Genomic DNA, 23,330 nt, shown 5'->3' on the forward strand with positions numbered 1-23,330 from the left:
CTAAGTAGGCCGATTGGGTTTATTTTATTTAGTTGGAAACAAAAGGACTGTATTACAATATGGCAGAGGCACCAGATATGCTTAAACTAATTAAGCTAAAAGGATATTAAAAGACAGAGCAATAAAAAAGGCAGGCTTTGAAGGACAAAAACAAACTGCAACCTCGTGTGGAAAATTAACAATTTTAGATTATCTAAGTGGAAAGTATTTATCAAAATCCTTTTCTCTTTTTGTCAGACATTTAATATTATCTATGTAACGATGATACCCACATTGGGTAGCTGAGATGTTGGAGGTGGCAATCACCAGAATCAATTATAGGTCACCTTTTATCAACTAACCAAAGCAGGCTAAATTCTTTGGCTCACCTGATACTTTTCTTTACAAATGTATCAACTAACCAAAGCAGGCTATAATTCTTTGGCTCACCTGATACTTTTCTTTACAAATGTATCCCTTATGGTTTTAAGTTATGTTTTCTGTTCTTGTCTCAGGTACAGAATTTATGATTTTCCAAACACTTTATACACCAAGCCTGTATGGAAAATTGTGAATCCCCAAATTGAAGAGACTGTCCAATTTACAGCCTTAAATGCATCTCAGGAGTTTCTGAATTATTTACAGACAAATGCTCTCATTGTTGATTTATGGGGTCTTCAAGGTACCATGTTTACTTCCTCTTTTGCATGGTGCATTCCTCAGTCAGATATCATGTCTGTATACCTAGGGCTGCAAAGGAGGGAGATGGAGGGAGGTGGTCGGGGTCTTGACAGCAGTGGCCAAGAGCTATCGTCCCTTGGGCCTCTGGGTTTTAGTCCACAGGTGATCATATGGCTTAAATCTCCTCACACAACAGGGGGGCTGGACAACTGAGAAATTTCTTTCCTTGATGGTGTCTCCTCCACGCTACAGAAGGCTGTGCCGAACTGAGCTGCTCTCAGCCAGGCCTCATGGTCACAGGTGAAGGCCACATCATGGTGGACACCAAGAAAATATCCACTGTGATGGATAAGGGCCAGGTGTGTATACTTAAGTGACATTAAAAATAGATGTCACAGATGACTAAAAATATCTCCGATGACAGTTGCTTGGGGATCATCAATGTTCCTTCCCATTAAAAAACCTTTTTCTTGATTTATTCCTGTGAACCCTGAGGGTCTTAAACCCTGGTCACCACACCCCCCCACCCCACCTAGTTTTCACATGGTAGGAACAACTGCCAGTCTCCAAGGGTATGCAAATAATCCAGCAAAAGGCTAAACTGACCTGTTTTTTGTAGGCTACATCAAACCAGATACCAGAACTTTATCTGAAGCTGCTCAAGTTAGAACAGGAGACAGAACTGCTCAGAAACCTTAACAGAGTGCTCAGAGAGGAAAATGTGTTTCTTAAAGAATCTATTGAGAAAACTGGTTCCAGTCAACAAGGCAAGAGGCCGCTCAAGTCTTGGTGTTTAGCTTTTCTCTGAACTCCTACATTTGTGATGTGTATTTTCTTTCTAAGAAATGAGATTTTAAATGAGTTAATATCTTGTTTCAGTTTAAAAAAAAGGGGGGGGAACTTTTTTTCCTTTTTCCTTGTAAGATTTCTTTGAATGGGTCCACACTGGTGCCTGATAAATGCTGATGTAGTAAAATGCACCAAGATAATTAAATATATAAATATCTGGATAAATAAATAGATGAATAAATAAATGTTATCTTTCAACCTCAGCACATAAGCCTTCCAATACCCTGAAGTTAACTGGGATGACAGCACAACTGCCAGCAGCCAGAGAGATCAATCAGATGCGCACCCAGCAAGCCAGCTGTGACAGAGAATTTGCCAAAGCTCTTAAGGTGTTCTACCAAAGCATGAATGTGGCAAGAGGGCAGTTTCTCAAACTGAGACATCATAAACCTCCTGTAAGTAACCAGAATCCTGGGAGCAAAAGGAATTTCTTTCCAGTAAATGCAGCTGTCTGATATAACTGCGTTTCCCGAGCGTGGGGACACGGGCGTGTTAAGCCGAAGAGCAGGCTGAGGCCTAGAACACTGTGAGTCTGCTGCTTTCGGGGCTCCACCCCTCTTTGCTCCCATTTTTCACTGTAGTGTGCATCCGGCTGGTTCAGGGCAGCCGTGGCCGCTGCAGCACTGATACTCCTTCACTTTATGATGTACAGAGTATCTCAGAAATGCAAGTTCGCTTTATCATTATAAAACCAAATAAATATAATTCATCACATTAAGATAGTACAGGAGAAAAATCATGATTACTTCAATATATACAAAAAGAGCATGTGATAAAATTCAGCATCCTACCACGATAAAAACTTTTAGCAAACTAGGAATAAAATGGACATTCCTTAATCTGATAAAGGCAATCTTAAACGAACACACAGCAAGCATAATCTTAACGGTAAATCACCGATGCCAGCTATCTTCACTTCTGTTTGACATTGGACTTTAGGTTCTAGCCAGTGCAGCAAGCCCAGAAATAAAAGGTATAAGAATTGGAAAGGAAAAAAAGGTAATAGTAATAATAGTATACATTTATGTAATACTTACTAAGTGCTTTTTCATTTACTGACTCAATTCTCGCAACAACCTGATGGGTAGGTACTATCATTAGCTTTATTATACAGTTGTTGGATCTAAGGCACAAGAGAGGTTAAGTAACTTACATAAGGACACACAACTAGTAAGTGTCAGGGCCAAGCTCCAAACCCAGGGCTGCTCCATGGGCTATACTCTTTCCCACTACACCATGATGCCTCTAGTATTATTTGAAGATGACATGTTTATGTAAATAGAAAATCCAAAAGAATTTATAAATAAATTACAAGGTTGCTGGATACAAAAATCAATAGTTAAAAATTAACTATGTTTGAATATAACAGCAATAAAACAAAATTTTTAAAATAAAAGATAGCATTTATAATTGCATCAAATGTAAGAAGTACTTAGGACTATAGCTAACATAAAGTATGGACTTCTATGGAGAAAATTTTAAAGCTTGTTTGAGAGATGTTAAAGATGATCTAAAAAAATGGAGAAACATGCCATGGCTCCATGGTTTGGAAGATCTGCTACTGTAAATCTGTCAAGTCTCCTGAGATTCAATATAATCCCAATAAAATGTAATGAAATCCGACAAGATGATCCTATAATTTAGATGGAATCGCAAAAGCAAATATTAGCGGAGACAATCCAAGGCTCAAAAACAAGGTAGAGAACTTACCCTACTCTATATCAAGGCTTATTTTAATGCTATTGTAGTAGACGGTAAGGTATTGCCTCAAATGTAGGTAAGATAACCAAAGGAAAAGAAGGCCAAGAAATAGATTCACTCAGAATTAGAGACTTGATATATGACCGAGGTGGAACCAAACATGAGTGTGGTAAGGATAGATTTTTCAATGAACAGTGCTCAGAGCATTAAGAATACATATGAAGATAAATGAAATTGGAGTCTTACCTAAAACTATATACCTGGAAGTCAATTTTAGGTGAGAATTAAAGACCTACATGTGAAAGGTAAACCCCTAACGCTTATAGAAGATATTTTAGGAGACGTCTTCATGACCTCATGGTGGAAAAGGATTTAAACATGACAAGAAAAATACCTAGATTTAAAGAAAAAGATTGATAGACTCACCTATATTAAGATTGTAAAGTTTGGTCCAGAAACCAAAATAAAGTCGAAAGCGATAGGAAAAGTCATTTGCAACACATTTAATATATAATGAGCTAATATCCAAAATAAAGAACTACTACAAACCAAAAAGAAAAACAGAGATAGATTTTGACCCAGTAGGAAAAAATGGTCAGAAGACCCAAACAGGAACTTCACAAAAGAGGAAATCAAAAAGGCCAATAAATATATGAGAAAGTGCTTAACTTCTTTAATAATTTGGGAAACACTAATTGAAACCACAGTGATATGCTAGTATAAAGTAACCACACTGGCAAAAATTTCCGCTGAAAATATCAAGTTTTGGTAAAGCTATGAAGCAACAGAAACTTTCATGCCACATTGGAAGGAGTATCAATCGGTACAACCACTTAAAAAACTGTTTGCCATTTATCTAATAAAAGTCAAAGATGCATCTACCCTGTAAGCCTGCAACTCAACTCCTCTTCTCCACAGAGTAAACTGGTTCTGCACTTCTCTGCACCTTCATGCCCTGAGGCAGAGGTTCTCAAAGTGTGGTCTTCTCACCAGCAGCTTCAGCATCACCTGGGATCTTGTCAGAAATGCAAATTCCAGGGTCCCCTCCCAGACCTGCTGAATCAGAATCTCTGGGTGTGAGACCTAGTAATCTGTGCTTTAAAAGCCCTCCAGATGATTCTGCCTTAAACTCAAGTTTGAGAACTACCTTTCTAGGCATCCTATGTATGTAATGAATTAATTTCTCTCCTACCTATCTAGAATGGTACTAGTTACACACCATTCTTGAGAGAGAACTGGGAAAATAGTCACTCAAGTCATTTTCTGTTCTGTAGTTCAGATGATGGACCAGCTGAAAAATTCTGTAGGAACCCAAGCATTCATGCACTGGCTGTATTTTAACACCATCTTCCATAATAGCCCCCAAATGGAAACATCTTAATGTACACCCACAGAAGATAAGTAACTTATGGCATAAATGGCCAAAAGACAGGCAAAATATACTGTTTAGGGCTGCATTCCAGGTGGCGAGAAAATGATTATCACACAACTTAGGTTAGTGGTTGCTTCTGGGGGTAGAGAAATGGGTGTGACCAGGAGGAGCTCGAGAGGCAGTGTGTTTTCTTGAGCAGGTATGTTCACTTTAACTGTACGTATGCATACATTTTGGGTACTCTTTTGTCTGTACACCTCACAATAAAAAAGAAGAAAAACCAGTGTGATAAACACACTAAAAATAAAGGTATAAGTCACAACCTGGGAGAATCTATGTGTATTATTTATCATCAAAGATTAGTATCCAGAATATATAAACAACTACATACTTTTAAAATAAGAGAAAGACAACATGTAGGAAAACACATTGGAAAAAATGGCCAAAGTATCTGAGCAGGCATTTCACTAATAATCAGGGAAACAGAAACTAAAACGAGATGCCACGACACACTATCGGCCCCCTGCCTGCTCGCATCTCTGTGAGCACCATCACCTCCTCCACCGTTGCTCACTGGCACTCTGGCCCACAGTGGGCCCTGCAATCCCTGCTCAGGGATACCTGCTCCTATGCGGCAGGGGACACATCAGCCAACTCTCACTGGGAGAATCCCTACCCAACACGGTCCTGTGCAAACCTCAGAACTTCTACAGTATTAAAAGAATATATACCATACCAATCTCAAATATTTGGATTATCTCACCAATTTTCCCTGTTGGCAGTAAGTAAAGGGTCATTTAGGCAGCCTTCCTGAAACAGGACATGCTCCTAGGTGACTTGTTGCCTCTGGTAGCAGCTTTCAAATGCAGCTTTCTGGCCCAAAGGGAGAACTCGCTGGGCACCCAACTCATGTACACACACAGTACTTTTACTGTAATGAAGTGAGTCCACTAATATTGAAACCGAGCAGGATGCTGCGGGGCCCTCCTGGGTACAAAATCCCCTCTGTGTTCCCCATTTCTTGTTTATAGAAAGTCTTTTGTCTCCTAGACCTTCCCTGAGTTCCAAAGAGCAGATTCAAGCCGTTACTAACTAGGCGAGTGAGGGAACGCAGAAACAACGGAAAAGCAAGCCCAATATAATCTTTTCCATGATTGTTAGCTTAAAGTAATGCCTTGACTTATGACCCCAAACTGTGTTGATAATGTCCTGTGGCTTCAACTGGCTGGGCCCAAGTGGACTTAAAATTGATGACACTGGGAAGGTCAATTAACTGAAACTCCTGAACCATCACGAAGTAAATAACAAAATGCCTCAACCATCGCTTTTGCTTTCTCCTAAAAAGAAGTTAAGGGATCACAAGACCATGATTTACTAGTTTGCTTTGCAGGAACACATAGATCAATCACATTCACCAATGACAGACACAACGAGTCCCAAGACAGTGCTGGGAAGTCTGCAATTGAAGTCTTACAGGAAAGCTGAAATCATGAAGACCCCCTACCCTTTACTTTTTTTTAAAAAACCCTGTGCCCCTGGCCAGCAAGCAAGATGGATTTGAGACGAGTCTAGGTCTCCCATCTTTGGTGTTGGTGCCTCCTTGACTAATACAAGTTTCTCTACTCCAAACTCCGCCATTTCAGTTTGTTTGGCCTCACTGTGCGTCGGGCACACGAACTTGGGTTTGACAACAATATTGTTTTCTTCTTTATTTTTAGGAAGACGATCAAATGCTTCGACCATTTGTACACCAGCAGTCACAAATGTTAAAGGACTTTGGGGACCTACTTGAATCCAGCTTGTGGAAACTGAAAAATGATGTTGCTCTTATAGTGAAAAAGAAGAGAGAATGTTTATTGCATATGGAATAGTGAGGATACACCAACTGAAAACATTTGAGCTTTGAGTTCTGAAGATTATTTGTGCAGCTAATAAGCTTAATTAACTTGGCTCTCAGAGCTGAACTGTGGACTCAACCTAGTCAACCCATTTCCCACTCACTCAACCTATTATACCACTTTTAAGCAAAACTCCTCTTCTTCAATTTGATTTAAAATCATGTAAAAATGAATCCATAACCAGGTGAAGGTGAGGTGGGAAATATGAAAGGTGAATGGTCAGCACTCTGAGCTCTGGGATCGACTGCCTGGGGTTGAATCCATCACTAATCAATTGTGTGGTTTGGGGCAAACGACTTCCCCTCTCTAAGTCTCTTTCCTTATCTGTTACAGGGGAACGGTAACAGTACTTACTGCAGATGGTTAACAAATATAAAAGAATATAAAGCACTTAGAATGTGCTTGGCACACAGAAGGAATTGGTAAGCACCTGCCGTTAATATTTTCAAGATCAACAGCTCCAAACTTCAAATAAAAGCTCTTTTGATAAGTTTCTTGCTGTCTCACCTAGAGAATGGTTATTTCATGCCCCTCATTTTGTATCCTTGTTCTGAACAAATTTGATATTCTACCTCCACTTATTTTCTGTCTTCATAGGTTTATTTGAAATAGGTTCAATTCATTAAGCATCGTTAGTGCCTGTACTGTGGGACCCGTTCAGTGCAAGGGCCTGGGGTGGCAGAGATTAAGATTTACTATGAGATCTGCCGGGAATTAGTCAATCTCGAAGAGATCTTGATTCCACAAAGAACTGATTGATGAGTCTTAGTTAAGGACCCACGGGCACTGAGTGCTCTGGGGAAAGGCTTGTAAAGAAAACTTTTGCGGCCTTAGACAGACTAACAATAGCAGCAATAACAGAGACTTATCCAGTGCTTACTGTGTGCCGGGCACTAATCTAAGTGCTAAACATCTGTGAGCTCATTTAATTTTCACCATAATTCTATGAATTTGGCCCTATTACTTTCCCCATTTTGAGGCTTTAAAGGTTAAACAAATGAGGCTTGCCCAGGCACTGTAAGCAGCGGGCTGACTCTGGGACTGCGTTCCTAACCACAGGCCTGGGGCCTTAATATGCAGGACTGTCCCAAGGAGCAGTCTGACTGATTTGCATAAGCACAGGAAGGAGGCAATAGAGGTGACAACTCCAACACTTGCTCCCTAAAATATAAAGTTAGGGGCACTGAAACTCTACTGGCAGGAGAGGCTATCAAGGGCTCCAAGAGGAGTCTCCCTGGGAAGGCAGAGGCATCTGGGCTGGTGATTTCAGCTTACTACCAGGGCCCAAGGGCTTATGGGAGGGGCTTGGGTTTTGCCTGTAGCTCAGGTCCTGGCTGAGTGTATGCACATGAACTAAAAAATAACCTGTAACCTTGGAGCCCAAGTGTGGAGCTCCATGTTGGTGATGGCAGGGACAAGGGTCAGCAAAGCATCACAGAATCTAGGAAAGCCTTTGTCCTTGAGGCAGGATAGCAGTGAGGCCATGGGAAGCAGGAACGACTTCTACCTCTTGGACTAAGACTTATTGCTTGAGGCAAGTAAATATACTTTCTGCAAGTGAGCAGGTGGAGCCTTGGAGGGTTAAAAAGAATATCAGGATGAGACACTTGTACCTCAAACTCGAGGACAGGGTCACACAGGTGGTCATGTATCAGCATCAACACTAGAGCACAACACAGCACGCATTGCGAAGGTGGAAAGATGCACATGGAGTCTCACCCAGTAGCTCCCAAGTGCAGATCTAAGCCATGGATTCCTAGGGCCCAACCGTCACACCTCCCGAATGCAAACTGCTGGGGTCCGCTGGGGAACCTATATTATTTGTGGTTCGGATATGCAGCTAGTCATGAGATCTCTTGCTCTTGTCCATCTTCCTGATTTTAGAGATGATAAAACCTCTTCTAAGGTCCCACAAATTAGTGCACAGCTGAGACCCGATTCGACCAGCCCTGGGCAGAGGAAGCAAAGTTAGGATGGACAGTACTATCACCAAGGATCTCCCTCTTCAAGTTAAATAGACCCTCTTTCTTCTGTACAGGCAGCACAGATGGGCCTCCCAACATGAATAAGATTCCTATCAATGTCATGCCTCTCACTGTAGAGTAGAAATTCCATGAAGGCAATGGCTGTCCTCTTTACATAATGAACGTAACAGAACACTTATGTGTGTTTATTATATGCTTATTACAAAAGGAAAAGTCCTTTGCCTTATTTTTGGGCTTCAGTGGAAACCTGGTTAAAATATAAAAAGTAAATTCGAGAAAAATTTTGCTTAGGCAGTGAAAATCAATAGAAACTTACCAGCTATATCCTTAAAACTAAGGCACACAGGTACAGAACCAGGGAAAAATGAATGATAAGCCCAATTATTAGCAGTACACAGACCACTTAGGAAGCACATTTCTACCACTACTCAAATACACAGGCACGTCCAAACACAGAACCACTGTTCAATTGACAATCCTTTATTATTAAACTTAGGTAAGAGTCCAAAATCAGTCAGTGTGGATGGGTGAAAAAGTAGGCTAAAATAGCAAAAAGTGCAGTTTCATTTGGCAAAGGCCTACACTACGCAGAGAAATTCATGGGGAAGTGAGATCCCATTCAATATCATGGCAAGGAAAACAGCAGTTGCCGGCTTACATGACCACCAGCCTGGGCGTGTCAGCAACACAGATAGAGCCACCCATCCCACCCTCTGATCTTCCAGCTCACTTAAAAAACTGACCTTGAATTCTTCAATGAAAAAGTCAGTCAAATATTAATTTTTTCTCACAAGCAATAAAATCACAAAAATCAGCTAAGAGTTGAAATTTAGGGTAAGCTAGTACAATTCCCTGCTTTTACTGTATACATATTTTAGATTTGACAATCTTTTCCACATATAGTCAGACAGGCTTATAGAAGAATTTCAAATATCAAATTAAAAAGCTGTTAATTCATGCATTTTATGACTTCGGTTAATTATTCAAATGTTTAGACTTCAGAGCTGCTAATGACACTAAATTCAATGCCACGTTGGTTGAGTCTGTCAATCAACTTTGTTCTGGAGAAAGCTGCTCCAGGAGTGAAGACCCCACCCCTGTAAGACAATAACAAGATGAAACAGTGCACAAAGCCCAGCTCCAGCCCTTTCCTCTGCTAGTGTGATTTACTGGAGGACTAGCTATCGAATCAGTGCAGAGCTTATGAAAACCTGATTCTTGATTCCATCATGGACTGGTTTTGGTTCCATTCCTAAAATCAGCCAAATGAGCAAGCAGCTATTATTCAAGAGTAAACTAGTACCCAGCAAACCCGTCTAGGTTGGTTCAGTGACTAATGAGACTGTTTCCATGATACTGGTGTGTGTGCTGGAAGGGGAACACTGAGGGTTATTAACCCAAGTAACAGCTGCTGTTTATAAAGTCAGCCCTTATACTCAGGAGGATTAAATATGCATATGGGCAAAATAAATTTAGGTAATCAATTATTACTAAAGCGTAAACAAGACAATCTGGATGAAAAAGAAGTTTCTTTAAATGTAATGAGTAACATTTAGAAAATGCTAAATATTTTCAAAGGGTATAAAAATATTTGAAGAAAATTTAATTAGGTTTCACTTTATATAATTTTTATGTTTATTACTTACTATTGTTTCAGGTCAAACCTAAATTTATTTGTTTCTAAGCCTGCAAGCCTATGCTCATTTGTAAAGTTGGCCTACTTTTAGGGTAACAGCTATATGCTCCAGGAAGATAGTTCACTTGATACTTGTCTAGCCAGGATGCCACGAATCAACTCATGCTTGGGGTCAAGGCTCCCACTGCCAACTGGGTATCATTCAGCATGGATTAGGGGCTCCTGCCAATAACATTTAACTACAGGGAACTTTTTTTGAGTAGCTGACTTTGGATCTGAGTTATTTTCAGGAGGAAATGAAGCATGGCTCTCAAACTTTTCTGTCTCCTCTCATTTACTTCTGCACTGTTCCTAGAGGCCAATAAGGAACTGTCCTTCTCACAATATTAAGTTTACCTCTCTCTTTGGATCAAAGGTACTGTAAATGCTTATGTACAAACCCAGCGACTGAAAACTGAACCAAGATAAACTAAAATATAACATAAATGAAAAAGATATCTTCAAATTTGAAGAAAACCAGACTTACGCCTTAGGAAGATCAGAGGCGTCAGTCAGTAGAGTTATGGCTGCCTGGACCATGGCTATGGGGGTAGCCACATAGCCAGCTTCTGCAGATAACAGAAAAAGAAAATATTCATAAAATATGCATTCAACAACACCCAAAAATCAAATGGTAGATTTTATATCTAAGTATCGGTGTACAGAATTTCCTCAATAAATACTCTGTTCATGTAATAACAAAAATAACAACATTTATATAGTACTTATTAAGTGTTAGGAACTGTATTAAGTGCTTTAAATCCATTAAACTCATTTAATTCTCCTAACAATCATACTAGGCTAGTACTATTTTATACTCATTTTACAGATGAGGAAACTGAGGCATAGAGAGGTTAAGAGACTCATTCAAATTCACAAAGTTAGGTAGTGGTTGAGCCAGAATCACATGCAGGCAGCCGGCTCAAGTCCAAACTCTTACCAATAATCCCAGGTTTCTTGTTTCTCTATTCATATACTATACTGATCTTTATCAATCAAATACATCAAACTTCACTTTTAAAAAAAGACTCCATTTCTTAAAGAACAACAAAGTAACTCTCAAAGAAGTCTAACTTTAAGAAGTAACTTTAAAAGAAGTCGATAAACAAGGAGAACATTAGTGTTTATATTCATGTTAAATAAGAACATAGCTTATCTTAAAAACCCAGGTGGAAATTTGAAAAAAAGGCAAGATGCAAAGATATCTTTGCTATTGCGCTTGATTAAAACTGCACAACAGACCCCCTGTGATCTATTAGGAATGATGGTAATTAAACTTATACTATAATTCACAAGTGGGATTGTCTCTGTACAGTTCTCTAAAATTTACAGCATAAGTTATTGAATGTTTTGGAGTGATAGTTCTTTTTAACAATCTATCAAAACTTTTACCTTGCCCAGAAAAATGCACGTGTGCACACACTTTACAAACAATGTCAGAGTGATCCAGACTCCAAAGAAAGCTTGGATCACAGCTTTGATTATGTTATAACTACACTGCTTTAAAGTGACCCTTGACTATGAGAATAGAACAGATAAATATCAATCAGCCCCTTGTCTTCTTAGTATTAAAAATTCCATTTAGAATTACTGAATCATACTGAAAGAAAAAAAAACAGAGAGAGGGACACAACAATAAAACTGAATGATACCAATAATTCCAATCCTTCTTTTGACAGAATTATTTATCATTATTACTTAATTTGTGCAAATTTATTTCTAAAACAAATAAACTTTAAAAAGAAACTGCTGTAATAGCACACCACTTTATAGCTTAAGACAATGTAAAACTCCCAAGCATTCTTAAGTCACATGTGAAGTACCTGGTCCTTTCACCTGAGTACAAATTCTGATATTTGGTTTGTTCTTATCAGGACCAAAGCCTTGGCTGTATCCTTGACCAAAAAATGTCAACGTAAATGATGAGGCATCAATCTGAGGAAAAGAAAGCAAAGGGTTTATTAAATAAATATGTCATTTCCTCCTTGAACACAATAAAACCTACCAATATACTTCATATAAGATATTTTCAATAAATAAAAAAATCAATATTCTATCTGCCAGAATATCCTGCCATCCTTTACTTAAGAACGGAGCAAAAAATAATTCTTTGAAGAACAACAAGTTTTGCTGACTGGAGTGATGCTGAGAGGAGGGAGGTAGTGAGGAATAAAGCTGATATAAAGATGAGTCTTAGGTTGTGGCTGAAAGAAGAACAGCACCACCAGAATAGGCAGTTTCAGAGGAAAAGCTGGAGGTAGTTTTTCTTTTAGGATAGACTATGGTACTCTGGCTTTAGATATCTGTTTGAGGTGACAAGACAAAAATAGTCAACAAGTAACGGCAGTATGGGCCTAGGGTATAGATATAAAATTGCTCCACTTAGAAGTGTAAAAATTAGATTCAAAAATTAAATTATAGAAGATCTATCCAAGCATCTGTCACAATCACTAAATTTAGAAATAAAATAACAAAGCCATGGTGAACAAATTTTTATTAAGTATCAACAAAGGGTCAGACTCTATGTTAGGTCCTGAGACATAAATAAAGTATTAATAAAATTAAAATAAAAGAAAAGGCATTCCTGGAGCTTACAGTTTAATGTGTGTGGAAATATATACATATATATATATACATACACACACACATATACATATAAGAGATCTAATAACAATATGAGACATGAATAAGAAGTGCAGGACTAGTTTAGCAGAGAGCATTATTAAATTTACTGAGGAAGAGGCGAGGGTTTTGAATTGTGCGTGTGTACGCGTGCACACACACACACACACACACACACACATTCTAATAGAGAAGTTTATTACATAGAAAAGTAAGGTGAATACCAGAAAGGAGAAACCATTATTTAAAGGCAAAACCAGACAAGGATGCCACAAGAAAAGAAAATGGCAGCCAATATCACTGATGAACGTAAGTGCAAAAATCCTCAACAAAATATTAGCAAACTGAATTCAACAATATGTTAAAAGGACCATATACCATGATCAAGTGGGATTTAGTTTAGGGATGCAAGGATGGTTCAACATCCATGAATTAGTCAATGTGATATACCACATTAACAAAATAAAGGATAAAAATCATATGATCATCTCAAATGCAGAAAAAGCATTTGACAAAATTCAACATCCATTTATGATAAAAAGTCTCAGCAAAGAGGGTATATAGAGTGGATATACTTCAACATAATAAAGGCCATACATGACAAACCCATTGCTAACATCATACTCAATGGTGAAAAGCTGAAAGCTTTTCTTATATGGTCAGGAACAAGACAAGAGTGCCCACCCTTGTCGATAGTATTCAACATGGTATTGAAAGTTCTATCCAGAGCAGTTAGGCAAGAAAATGAAATAAAAGGTATCCAGATTGGAAAGGAAGAAGTAATACCATCACTATTTGCAGATGACATGATGTTATGTATAGAAAACCCTAAAGACTCCATCAAAAAATCAGAACTAAAATGAATTCAGTAAAGTCATGGGATACAAAATCAACACCCAAAAATCTGTTTCATTTCTATGCATTAATGAACTAGCAGAAAGAAATATTAAGAAAGCAATCCTGTTTACAAATGTATCAAAAAGAATAAAACATCTAGGAATAAATATAACCAAGGAGGTGAAAGACCTACATGCTGAAAACTACATGACATTAACAAAAGAAATTGAAGAAGACCCAAATAAATGGAAAGACAGTCCATGCTCATGGATTGAAAGAACATCATTATAATGTGCACACTACCCAAAGCAATCTACAGATTCAATGCAATCCCTATCAAAATACCAATGGCATATTTAACAGAACTAGAACAATAAATCCTAAAGTCTATATAAAACCAGGAAAGACTCCAAATAGCCAAAGAAATCTTTGCAAGAAGAACGAAGCTGGAGGTATCATGCTCCCTGATTTCAAACAATATTACAACGCTATAGTAATTAAAACAGTATGGTATTGGCATAAAAACAGGCACATAGATCAACAAAACAGCACAGAGAGCCCAGACATAAACCCACACATATGTGGTCAAGTAATTTATGACAAAGAAGCCAAGAATATTCAATGGGGAAAGGACAGTCTCTTCAACAGATGGTGTTGAAAAAATGTAACTGGACTGCTTCTTACACCATACACAAAAATTAACTCAAAATGGATTAGAGACTTGAATATAAGACCTGAAACCATAGATCTCCTAGAAGAAAACATAGGCAGTAAGTTCCTTGACACAGGTATTAAAGATGCTTTTTCTGAACTTGACACCAGAAACAGAAACAAAAGCAAAAATAAACAAGTAAGATTACATCAAAGTAAAACGCTTCTGTGCAGCAAAGGCAACCATGAACAAAATGAAAAGGCAACCTACTAAATGGGAGAAAATATTACAAATCACATATCTGATAAGTGGCTATTACCCCCAAAATATAAAGAATTCATACAACTCACTAGCAAAAACCAAACACTCAAACTGAAAAATGGGCAGAAGATCGGAAGACATTTTTCCAAAGAAGACATACAGATGGCCAATAGGTGCATGAAAAGATGCTCTAAATCATTAATCATGAGGGAAATGCACATCAAACCACAATGAGATATCACCTCACACCTGTCAGAATGGCTACCATCAAAAAACTAGAAATAGAGGAATGACCAAGATGGTGGAGTTTAGGAAGTCCCTGGACACACCAAAATTATAACTATGTACAGAGCAACTATCAATGAGAACAACCTGAAGACTAGCAGAAAAGATTTTCAACAACTAAAGATATAAAGAAGAAACCACAACAAGATGGGTAGGAGAAGCGGAGATGCAGTGTAGGCAAGACCCAAACTCCCAGGTAGGCAACCCCCAAATGGGAGGATAATCACAATTACAGGCATTCTCCCCAGGGAGTGAGGGGTCTGAGTCTCACACTGGGCTCTCCCCAGCCCGGGGGTCCTGTACCAGGAAAACAAGCCCCCAGAACATCTGGCTTTGAAGGCTAGCAGGGCTTGCACACAGAGAGCTAGAGGGTCATAGGAAACAGAGATTACACTCTTAAAGGACTCATACAAAATCTCACATGCTCTGAAATCCAATGCAGAGGTAGTAATATGAAAGGAGCCCAGGTCAACCCACTTGCTGATCTTGGAGAGCCTTCCGGGGAGGCAGAAGGGAACTGGGACTCCCTCTGAGGACAGAGATGCTAATGGGAGCCATTTTGGGGCACCTGTTCTGCCATGAGGACACTGGTGCTGGCAAGCACCATTTTGGGGTCCTCGCTCTATCTCATTAGCACCAGGTGCTTCCCTGCCCGGTAGCAGACCAATACCAGCCCTGGGACTCCCTGGGTCCTGCAGCCAGCTATGTTGGGATCCAGTACTGCTCACCCCAGGGGGGTGGCACCAGCCTGAGCCCCCTGGATACCTGGCGCAGCATGCCATGACTTGGCCACACCTACTATCAGGCTGGTACCAGCCCAGGACCCCCAGGGCCCTGCAGCCAGCCTTTCCAGGACCAGGCCATGCCCACCAGAGGGGCAGTAGCCTCGGCATGAGGCAGGGCCTGGCAGCCATCTGGGGGCCAGCTCTGCCTACTAGTGTGCCCACAGTAGTCAGCCCCGCCACCACAGAAAGGCCCATACAGCCCACGTAGGGGGCACCTCTAGAGCATATGGCTCTGGTGACCAGTGGAGAGTATGCTGCTAGGCCCCACTGAAAGTCTCCTACAGGAGGCCATTCTCCAGGATTGCAAAATGTAACTGACTTACCTAATATCATACACAGAAATAAAAAACAGAGACATAGGCAAAAGGAGGCAACAAAAGGAGGCAACAGAGGAATGTGTTCCAAAAAAGAACAAAATAAAACACCAGAAGAACTAAGATAAGTGGAGATAAGCAATCTACTTGATAAAGAGTTCAAGATAATGATCATAAAGGTACTCAAAGATGCTTGGGAGAAGAACGGATGAACACAGTGAGAAGTCTGACAAAGAGTCCGAAAATATAAAGAAGAACCAAACATAGCTGAAGAATGTAATAACTGAAATAAAAAATACATGAGAAGAAATCATCAGTAGATTAAAGATACAGAACAGATCAGTAAACTGAGAGTAGTGGAAATCATCCAAGCTGAACAGAAAAGACAATGTTTAAAAATGAGAACAGTTAAAGATACCTCTAGGTACTAGTGTACTAATTTACTAATATTTGCATTACAGGGGTACCAGAAGGAGAAGAGAGAGAAAGGGGGAGAACTTATCTGAAGAAAAAATAGCTGAAATCCTCTCTAACTTAGGAAAGGAAACAGATATCCAAGCCCAGAAAACACAGAGAGTTCCAAACAAGATGAACCCAAAGATATCTACACCAAGACATACTGTGATTAAGATGGTAAAAATTAAAGATGAAGAGAGACTCTTAAAAGCAGAAAGAGAAGAGCAACCAGTTACGTACAAGGTAACTCCCGTAAGGCTATCAGCTGACTTTTCAGCATAAACTTTTCCAGGAAGAAGGGAGTGGCATGACACATTTTAAAGTAATGAAAGGAAAAAACCTACAACCAAGAATACTCTACCCAGCAAGGCTATCATTCAGATTTAAAGAGAAGTTTTACAGACAAGCAAAAAGCTAAAAGAGTTCAGCACCACTAAACAGGCTTTATAAGAAACATTAAAGGGACCTTTCTAAGTGGAAAAGAAAAGACTACAACTAGAAATATAAAAATTATGAAAGGAAAAATCTCATCAGTAAAGGCAAATATATAGTAAAGGTAATAGACCAACTACTTGTAAAGCTAGCAGAAAAGTTAAAGGACAAAAGTAGTAAAATCACCTATTTTTACAGTAAGTAGTTAAGGGATACACAAAATAAAAAGATGTAAAATAAGATTTCAAAAACATTAACATGGGGTAGGGGGGAGTAAAAATGCAGGGTTGTTAGAAATGTGTTCAAACTTAAAGAGATCAGTAACTTATAATAATCACAAATGTATACAGGTTGCTATATATAAACCTCATGGTAACCCCAAACCACAAATCTATAATAGATACACACACACAAAAAAGAAAGAGATCCAAACATAACACTAAAGATAGTCATCAAATTACATGGGAAGAGAGAAAAAGAAGAAACAAACAAAAAAACTACAAAAACAACCAGAAAACAATTAACAAAATGGTAGTAAGTACATACCTATCAATAATTACAGTAAATGTAAATGGCCTAAATGCTCTACTCAAAAGACGTAGAGTGACTGAATGGATACATAAAAAAGACCCATATATATGCTACCTACAAGAGACTCACTTCAGATATAAAGACACACATAGACTGAAAGTGAGGGAATGGAAAACGGTACTCCATGTGAAAAAAAATGAAAAGAAAGCCAAAGTAGCAATACTTATATCAGAGAAAATAGACTTTAAAACCAAGACTATAACAAGAGATAAAGATGGATATTACTAAGTAGAAAGGGACCAATCCAACAGGAGGATAAAACAACAACCCAACATAGGAGTACCTAAATACATAAAGCAAATCTTAACAAACATACAAGGAGAAACTGACAGTAACACAATCATAGTAGGGGACTTTAACACCTCACTAACATCAATGAACAGATCACACAAACAGAAAATCAATAAGGAAACACTGGCCTTAAATGACATATTAGACTAGATGAACTTAATAGATATATACAAAGCAATCCATCCAAAAGCAGCAGAATACACATTCTTTCCAAGTGCACACGGACATTCTCCAGTATAGATCACATGCTAGGCCACAGAATAAGCCTTGGTAAATTTAAGAAAACTGAAATCATATCAAGCATCTTTTCCAACCACAACACTATGAAACCAGAAATCAACTATAAGGAAAAAACTGCAAAAATCAAACATGTGGAGGATAAACAACATGCTACTAAACAACAAATGGCTTAATGAAGAAAGAGGAGATCAAAAAAATACCTGGAGACACATGAAAATGGAAACACAACAATCCAAAATCTATAGGACACAGGAAAAGCAGTTCTAAGGGGGAAGCTTACAGCACTACAAGCCAACCTCAGGAAACAAACAAACAAACAAAATTCAAGTAAATAACCTAACTTTACACCTAAAGGAACTAGAAAAATAAGAACAAACAAGACTCAAAGTTAGTAGAAGGAAAGAATTCATAAAGATCATGGCAGAAATAAATGAAATAGAGGCTACAACAACAATAGAAAAGATCAATGAAACTAAGAGCTGATTCTTTGGATAGATAAACAAAATTGATAAACTTTTAGCCAGACTCATCAAGAAAGAAAGAGAGCTCAAATAAACAAAATCAGAACTGAAAAAGGAGAAGTTACAATTGACATCACAGAAACACAAGGGATCATAGAAGATTTCTGAAAAAACTGCATGTGAACGAAATGGACAATATAGAAGAAATGGATGAACTCCTAGAAATGTACAATCTCCCAAGATGGAATCAAGAAAAAATAGAAAATATAAACAGACTGGTTACCAGGAATGAAACTGAATCAGTAATTTAAAAAACCCTCGGGGGGGTCTGGGCAAGATGGCGGAAGAGTAAGACGCGGAGATCACCTTCCTTCCCACAGATACATTAGAAATACATCTACACATGGAACTGCTCCTACAGAACACCCACTGAACGCTGGCAGAAGACGTCAGACCTCCCAAAAGGCAAGAAACTCCCCACGTACTTGGGTAGGGCAAAAGAAAAAAGAAATAACAGAGACAAAAGAATAGGGACGGGACCTGCACCAGTGGGAGGGAGCTGTGAAGGAGGAAAGGTTTCCACACACTAGGAAGCCCCTTCGCGGGCGGAGACTGCGGGTGGCAGAGGGGGGAAGCTTCGGAGCCACGGAGGAGAGCGCAGCCACAGGGGTGCGGAGGGCAAAGCAGAGAGATTCCCGCACAGAGGATCGGTGCCGAGTAGCACTCACCAGCCCGAGAGGCTTGTCTGCTCACCCGCCGGGGCGGGCGGGGGCTGAGAGCTGAGGCTCGGGCTTCGGTTGGATCGCAGGGAGAGGACTGGGGTTGGCGGCGTGAACACAGCCTGAAGGGGTTAGCGCACCACAGCTAGCCGGGAGACAGCCTGGGAAAAAGTCTGCAGCTGCCGAAGAGGCAAGAGACTCTTTCTTGCCTCTTTGCTTCGCGGCGCGCAAGGAGAGGGGATTCAGAGCGCCGCCTAAACGAGCTCCAGAGACGGGTGTGAGCCGCGGCTATTAGCGCGGACACCAGAGACGGGCATGAGACACTAAGGCTGCTGCTGCCACCACCAAGAAGCCTGTGTGCGAGCACAGGTCACTATCCACACCGCCCCTCCCGGGAGCCTGTGCAGCCCGCCACTGCCAGGCTCTCGTGATCCAGGGACAACTTTCCCAGGAGAACGCACGGCGCACCTCAGGCTGTTGCAACGTCACGCTGGCCTCTGCCGCCGCAGGCTCGCCCCGCATCCGTACCCTTCCCTCCCCCCACCCCGCCTGAGTGAGCCAGAGCCCCCGAAGCAGCTGCTCCTTTAACTCCGTCCTGTGTGAGCGAAGAACAGACGCACGCAGGCGACCTACACACAGAGGCGGGTCCAAATCCAAAGCTGAACCCCGGGAGCTGTACGAACAAAGAAGAGAAAGGGAAATTTCTCCCAGCAGCCTCAGAAGCAGCGGATTAAAGCTCCACAAACAACTTGATGTACCTGCATCTGTTGAATACCTGAATAGACAACGAATCATCCCAAATTCAGGAGGTGGACTTTGGGAGCAGGATATCTTAATTTTTTCCCTTTTCCTTTTTTTGTGAGTGTATATGTGTATGCTTCTGGGTGAGATTTTGTGTGTACAGCTTTGCTTTCACCATTTGTCCTAGGGTTCGGTCCATCCTTTTTTTTTTTTTTTTTTTACTTAAAAATTATTTTTTTCTTAATAAATTTTTTCTTAATAATTTTTTCCTTATTTTTTATTTTAAAAACTTTTAAAAAATTGTTTTTCTTAATAATTATTTTCTTATTTTTTATTTTAAAAAATTAAAAATTTTTTTTCTTAATAATTTTTTCTTATTTTTTATTTTAAAAATTTAAAAACTTTTTTCTTAATTTTTTTCCTAATAATTTTTTTCTTATTTTTTAATATAAAAAATTAATAAACTTATTTTTAAAAATTAAAAAAAAATTTTTCTTAATTTTTAATAATTTTTTTATTTTTTATTATAATAGCTTTATTTTATTTTATTTTATTTTATTCTCTTTCTTTCTTTCTTTCTTTCTATTTTTTCTCCCTTTTATTCTGAGCTGTGTGGATGAAAGGCTCTTGGTGCTCCAGCCAGGCATCAGGGCTGTGCCTCTGAGGTGGGAGAGCCAACTTCAGGACACTGGTCCACAAGAGACCTCCCAGCTCCACGTAATACCAAACGGTGAAAATCTCTGAGATCTCCATCTCAGTATCAAGACCCAGCTTCACTCAACGACCAGCAAGCTACAGTGCTGGACACCCTATGCCAAACAACTAGCAAGACAGGAACACAGCCCCATCCATTAGCAGAGAGGCTGCCTAAAATCATAAGGCCACAGGCACCCCAAAACACACCACCAGACGTGGACGTGCCCCCCAGAAAGACAAGATCCAGCCTCATCCACCAGAACACAGGCACTAGTCCCCTCCACCAGGAAGCCTACACAACCCACTGAACCAACCTTAGCCACTGGGGATAGATACCAAAAACAATAAGCTGGGGTAGCAATTCTCATATCAGACAAAATAGACTTTAAAATAAAGACTACTACAAGAGACAAAGAAGGACACTGACACTATGTAATGATCAAGGGATCGATCCAAGAAGAAGGTATAACAATTGTAAATATTTATGCACCCAACATAGAAGCACCTCAATACATAAGGCAAATACTAACAGCCATAAAAGGGGAAATCAACAGTAACACAATCATAGTAGGGGACTTTAACACCCCACTTTCACCAATGGACAGATCATCCAAAATGAAAATAAATAAGGAAACACAAGCTTTAAATGATACATTAAACAAGATGGACTTAATTGATATTTATAGGACATTCCACCCAAAAACAACAGAATACACCTTTTTCTCAAGTGCTCATGGAACATTCTCCAGGATAGATCATATCTTGGGTCACAAATCAAGCCTTGGTAAATTTAAGAAAATTGAAATCGTATCAAGTATGTTTTCTGACCACAACGCTATGAGACTAGATATCAATTACAGGAAAAGATCTGTAAAAAATACAAACACATGGAGGCTACACAATACACTACTTAATAACGAAGTGATCACTGAAGAAATCAAAGGGGAAATCAAAAAATACCTAGAAACAAATGACAATGGAGACACGACGACCCAAAACCTATGGGATGCAGCAAAAGCAGTGCTAAGAGGGAAGTTTATAGCAATACAAGCCTACATCAAGAAACAGGAAACATCTTGAATAAACAACCTAACCTTGCACCTAAAGCAATCAGAGAAAGAAAAACAAAAAAACCCCAAAGCTAGCAGAAGGAAAGAAATCATAAAGATCAGATCAGAAATAAATGAAAAAGAAATGAAGGAGACAATAGCAAAGACCAATAAAACTAAACGCTGGTTCTTTGAGAAGATAAACAAAATTGATAAACCATTAGCCAGACTCATTAAGAGAAAAAGGGAGAAGACTCAAATCAATAGAATTAGAAATGAAAAAGGAGAAGTAACAACTGACACTGCAGACATACAAACGATCATGAGAGATTACAAGCAACTCTATGACAATAAAATGGACAACCTGGAAAAAATGGACAAATTCTTAGAAATGCACAACCTGCCGAGACTGAACCAGGAAGAAATAGAAAATATGAACAGACCAATCACAAGCACTGAAATTGAAACTGTGATTAAAAATCTTCCAACAAGGGCTTCCCTGGTGGCACACTGGTTGAGAATCTGCCTGCCAATGCAGGGGACACGGGTTCGAGCCCTGGTCTGGGAAGATCCCACATGCCGCGGAGCAACTGGGCCCGTGAGCCACAACTACTGAGCCTGAGCGTCTGGAGCCTCTGCTCTGCAACAAGAGAGGCCGCGATAGTGAGAGGCCCGCGCACCGCGATGAAGAGTGGCCCCCACTCGCCGCAACTGGAGAAAGCCCTCGCACAGAAACGAAGACCCAACACAGCCAAAAATAAAAATAATAAATAAATAATAAATTAAAAAATTTAAAAAAAAAAATCTTCCAACAAACAAAAGCCCAGGACCAGATGGCTTCACAGGCGAATTTTATCAAACATTTAGAGAAGAGCTAACACCTATCCTTCTCAAACTCTTCCAAAATATTGCAGAGGGAGGAACACTCCCCAACTCATTCTACGAGGCCACCATCACCCTGACACCAAAACCAGACAAAGATATCACAAAGAAAGAAAACTACAGGCCAATATCACTAATGAACATAGACGCAAAAATCCTCAACAAAATACTAGCAAACAGAATCCAACAGCACATTAAAAGGATCATACACCATGATCAAGTGGGGTTTATTCCAGGAATGCAAGGATTCTTCAATATACGCAAATCAATCAACGTGTTACATCATATTAACAAATTGAAGGAGAAAAACCATATGATCATCTCAATAGATGCAGAGAAAGCTTTTGACAAAATTCAACACCCAGTTATGATAAAAGCCCTGCAGAAAGTAGGCATAGAGGGAACTTTCCTCAACATAATAAACGCCATATATGACAAACCCACAGCCAACATTGTCCTCAATGGTGAAAAACTGAAACCATTTCCACTAAGATCAGGAATAAGACAAGGTTGCCCACTCTCACCACTATTATTCAACATAGTTTTGGAAGTGTTAGCCACAGCAATCAGAGAAGAAAAAGAAATAAAACAAATCCAAATCGGAAAAGAAGAAGTAAAGCTGTCACTCTTTGCAGATGACATGATACTATACATAGAGAATCCTAAAGATGGTACCAGAAAACTACTAGAGCTAATCAATGAATTTGGTAAAGTAGCAGGATACAAAATTAATGCACAGAAATCTCTTGCATTCCTATACAGTAATGATGAAAAATCTGAAAGTGAAATTAAGAAAACACTCCCATTTACCATTGCAACAAAAAGAATAAAATATCTAGGAATAAATCTACCTAAGGAGACAAAAGACCTGTATGC

General features: G+C 39.4%; 2 protein-coding genes across 2 annotated transcripts in view; one reads left to right on the forward strand and one right to left on the reverse strand.

Annotated features, from left to right (window-relative positions):
• Positions 1-8,959, forward strand: part of LOC309664588 (kinesin-like protein KIF28P) — a 68,054-nt gene extending 59,095 nt beyond the window's left edge. Inside the window, exons 19-23 of the mRNA XM_082470093.1 lie at positions 495-661; positions 913-1,019; positions 1,280-1,427; positions 1,714-1,904; positions 6,301-8,959. Of these exons, the coding sequence (XP_082326219.1) occupies positions 495-661; positions 913-1,019; positions 1,280-1,427; positions 1,714-1,904; positions 6,301-6,453 (766 nt within the window). The 3' untranslated portion in view covers positions 6,454-8,959. The remainder of the gene's footprint in view (positions 1-494; positions 662-912; positions 1,020-1,279; positions 1,428-1,713; positions 1,905-6,300) is intronic.
• The window catches only part of SCCPDH (saccharopine dehydrogenase (putative)), a 46,182-nt gene continuing 31,776 nt past the window's right edge, over positions 8,925-23,330 (reverse strand). The window contains exons 10-12 of the mRNA XM_082470890.1: positions 11,964-12,075; positions 10,628-10,709; positions 8,925-9,562 (exon numbers count right to left, since the gene is read on the reverse strand). Of these exons, the coding sequence (XP_082327016.1) occupies positions 9,457-9,562; positions 10,628-10,709; positions 11,964-12,075 (300 nt within the window). The 3' untranslated portion in view covers positions 8,925-9,456. The remainder of the gene's footprint in view (positions 9,563-10,627; positions 10,710-11,963; positions 12,076-23,330) is intronic.

The sequence above is a fragment of the Balaenoptera physalus genome (assembly GCF_965194825.1).
Source record: "Balaenoptera physalus genome assembly, chromosome: 1".
Classification (NCBI taxonomy): Eukaryota; Metazoa; Chordata; class Mammalia; order Artiodactyla; family Balaenopteridae; genus Balaenoptera; species Balaenoptera physalus.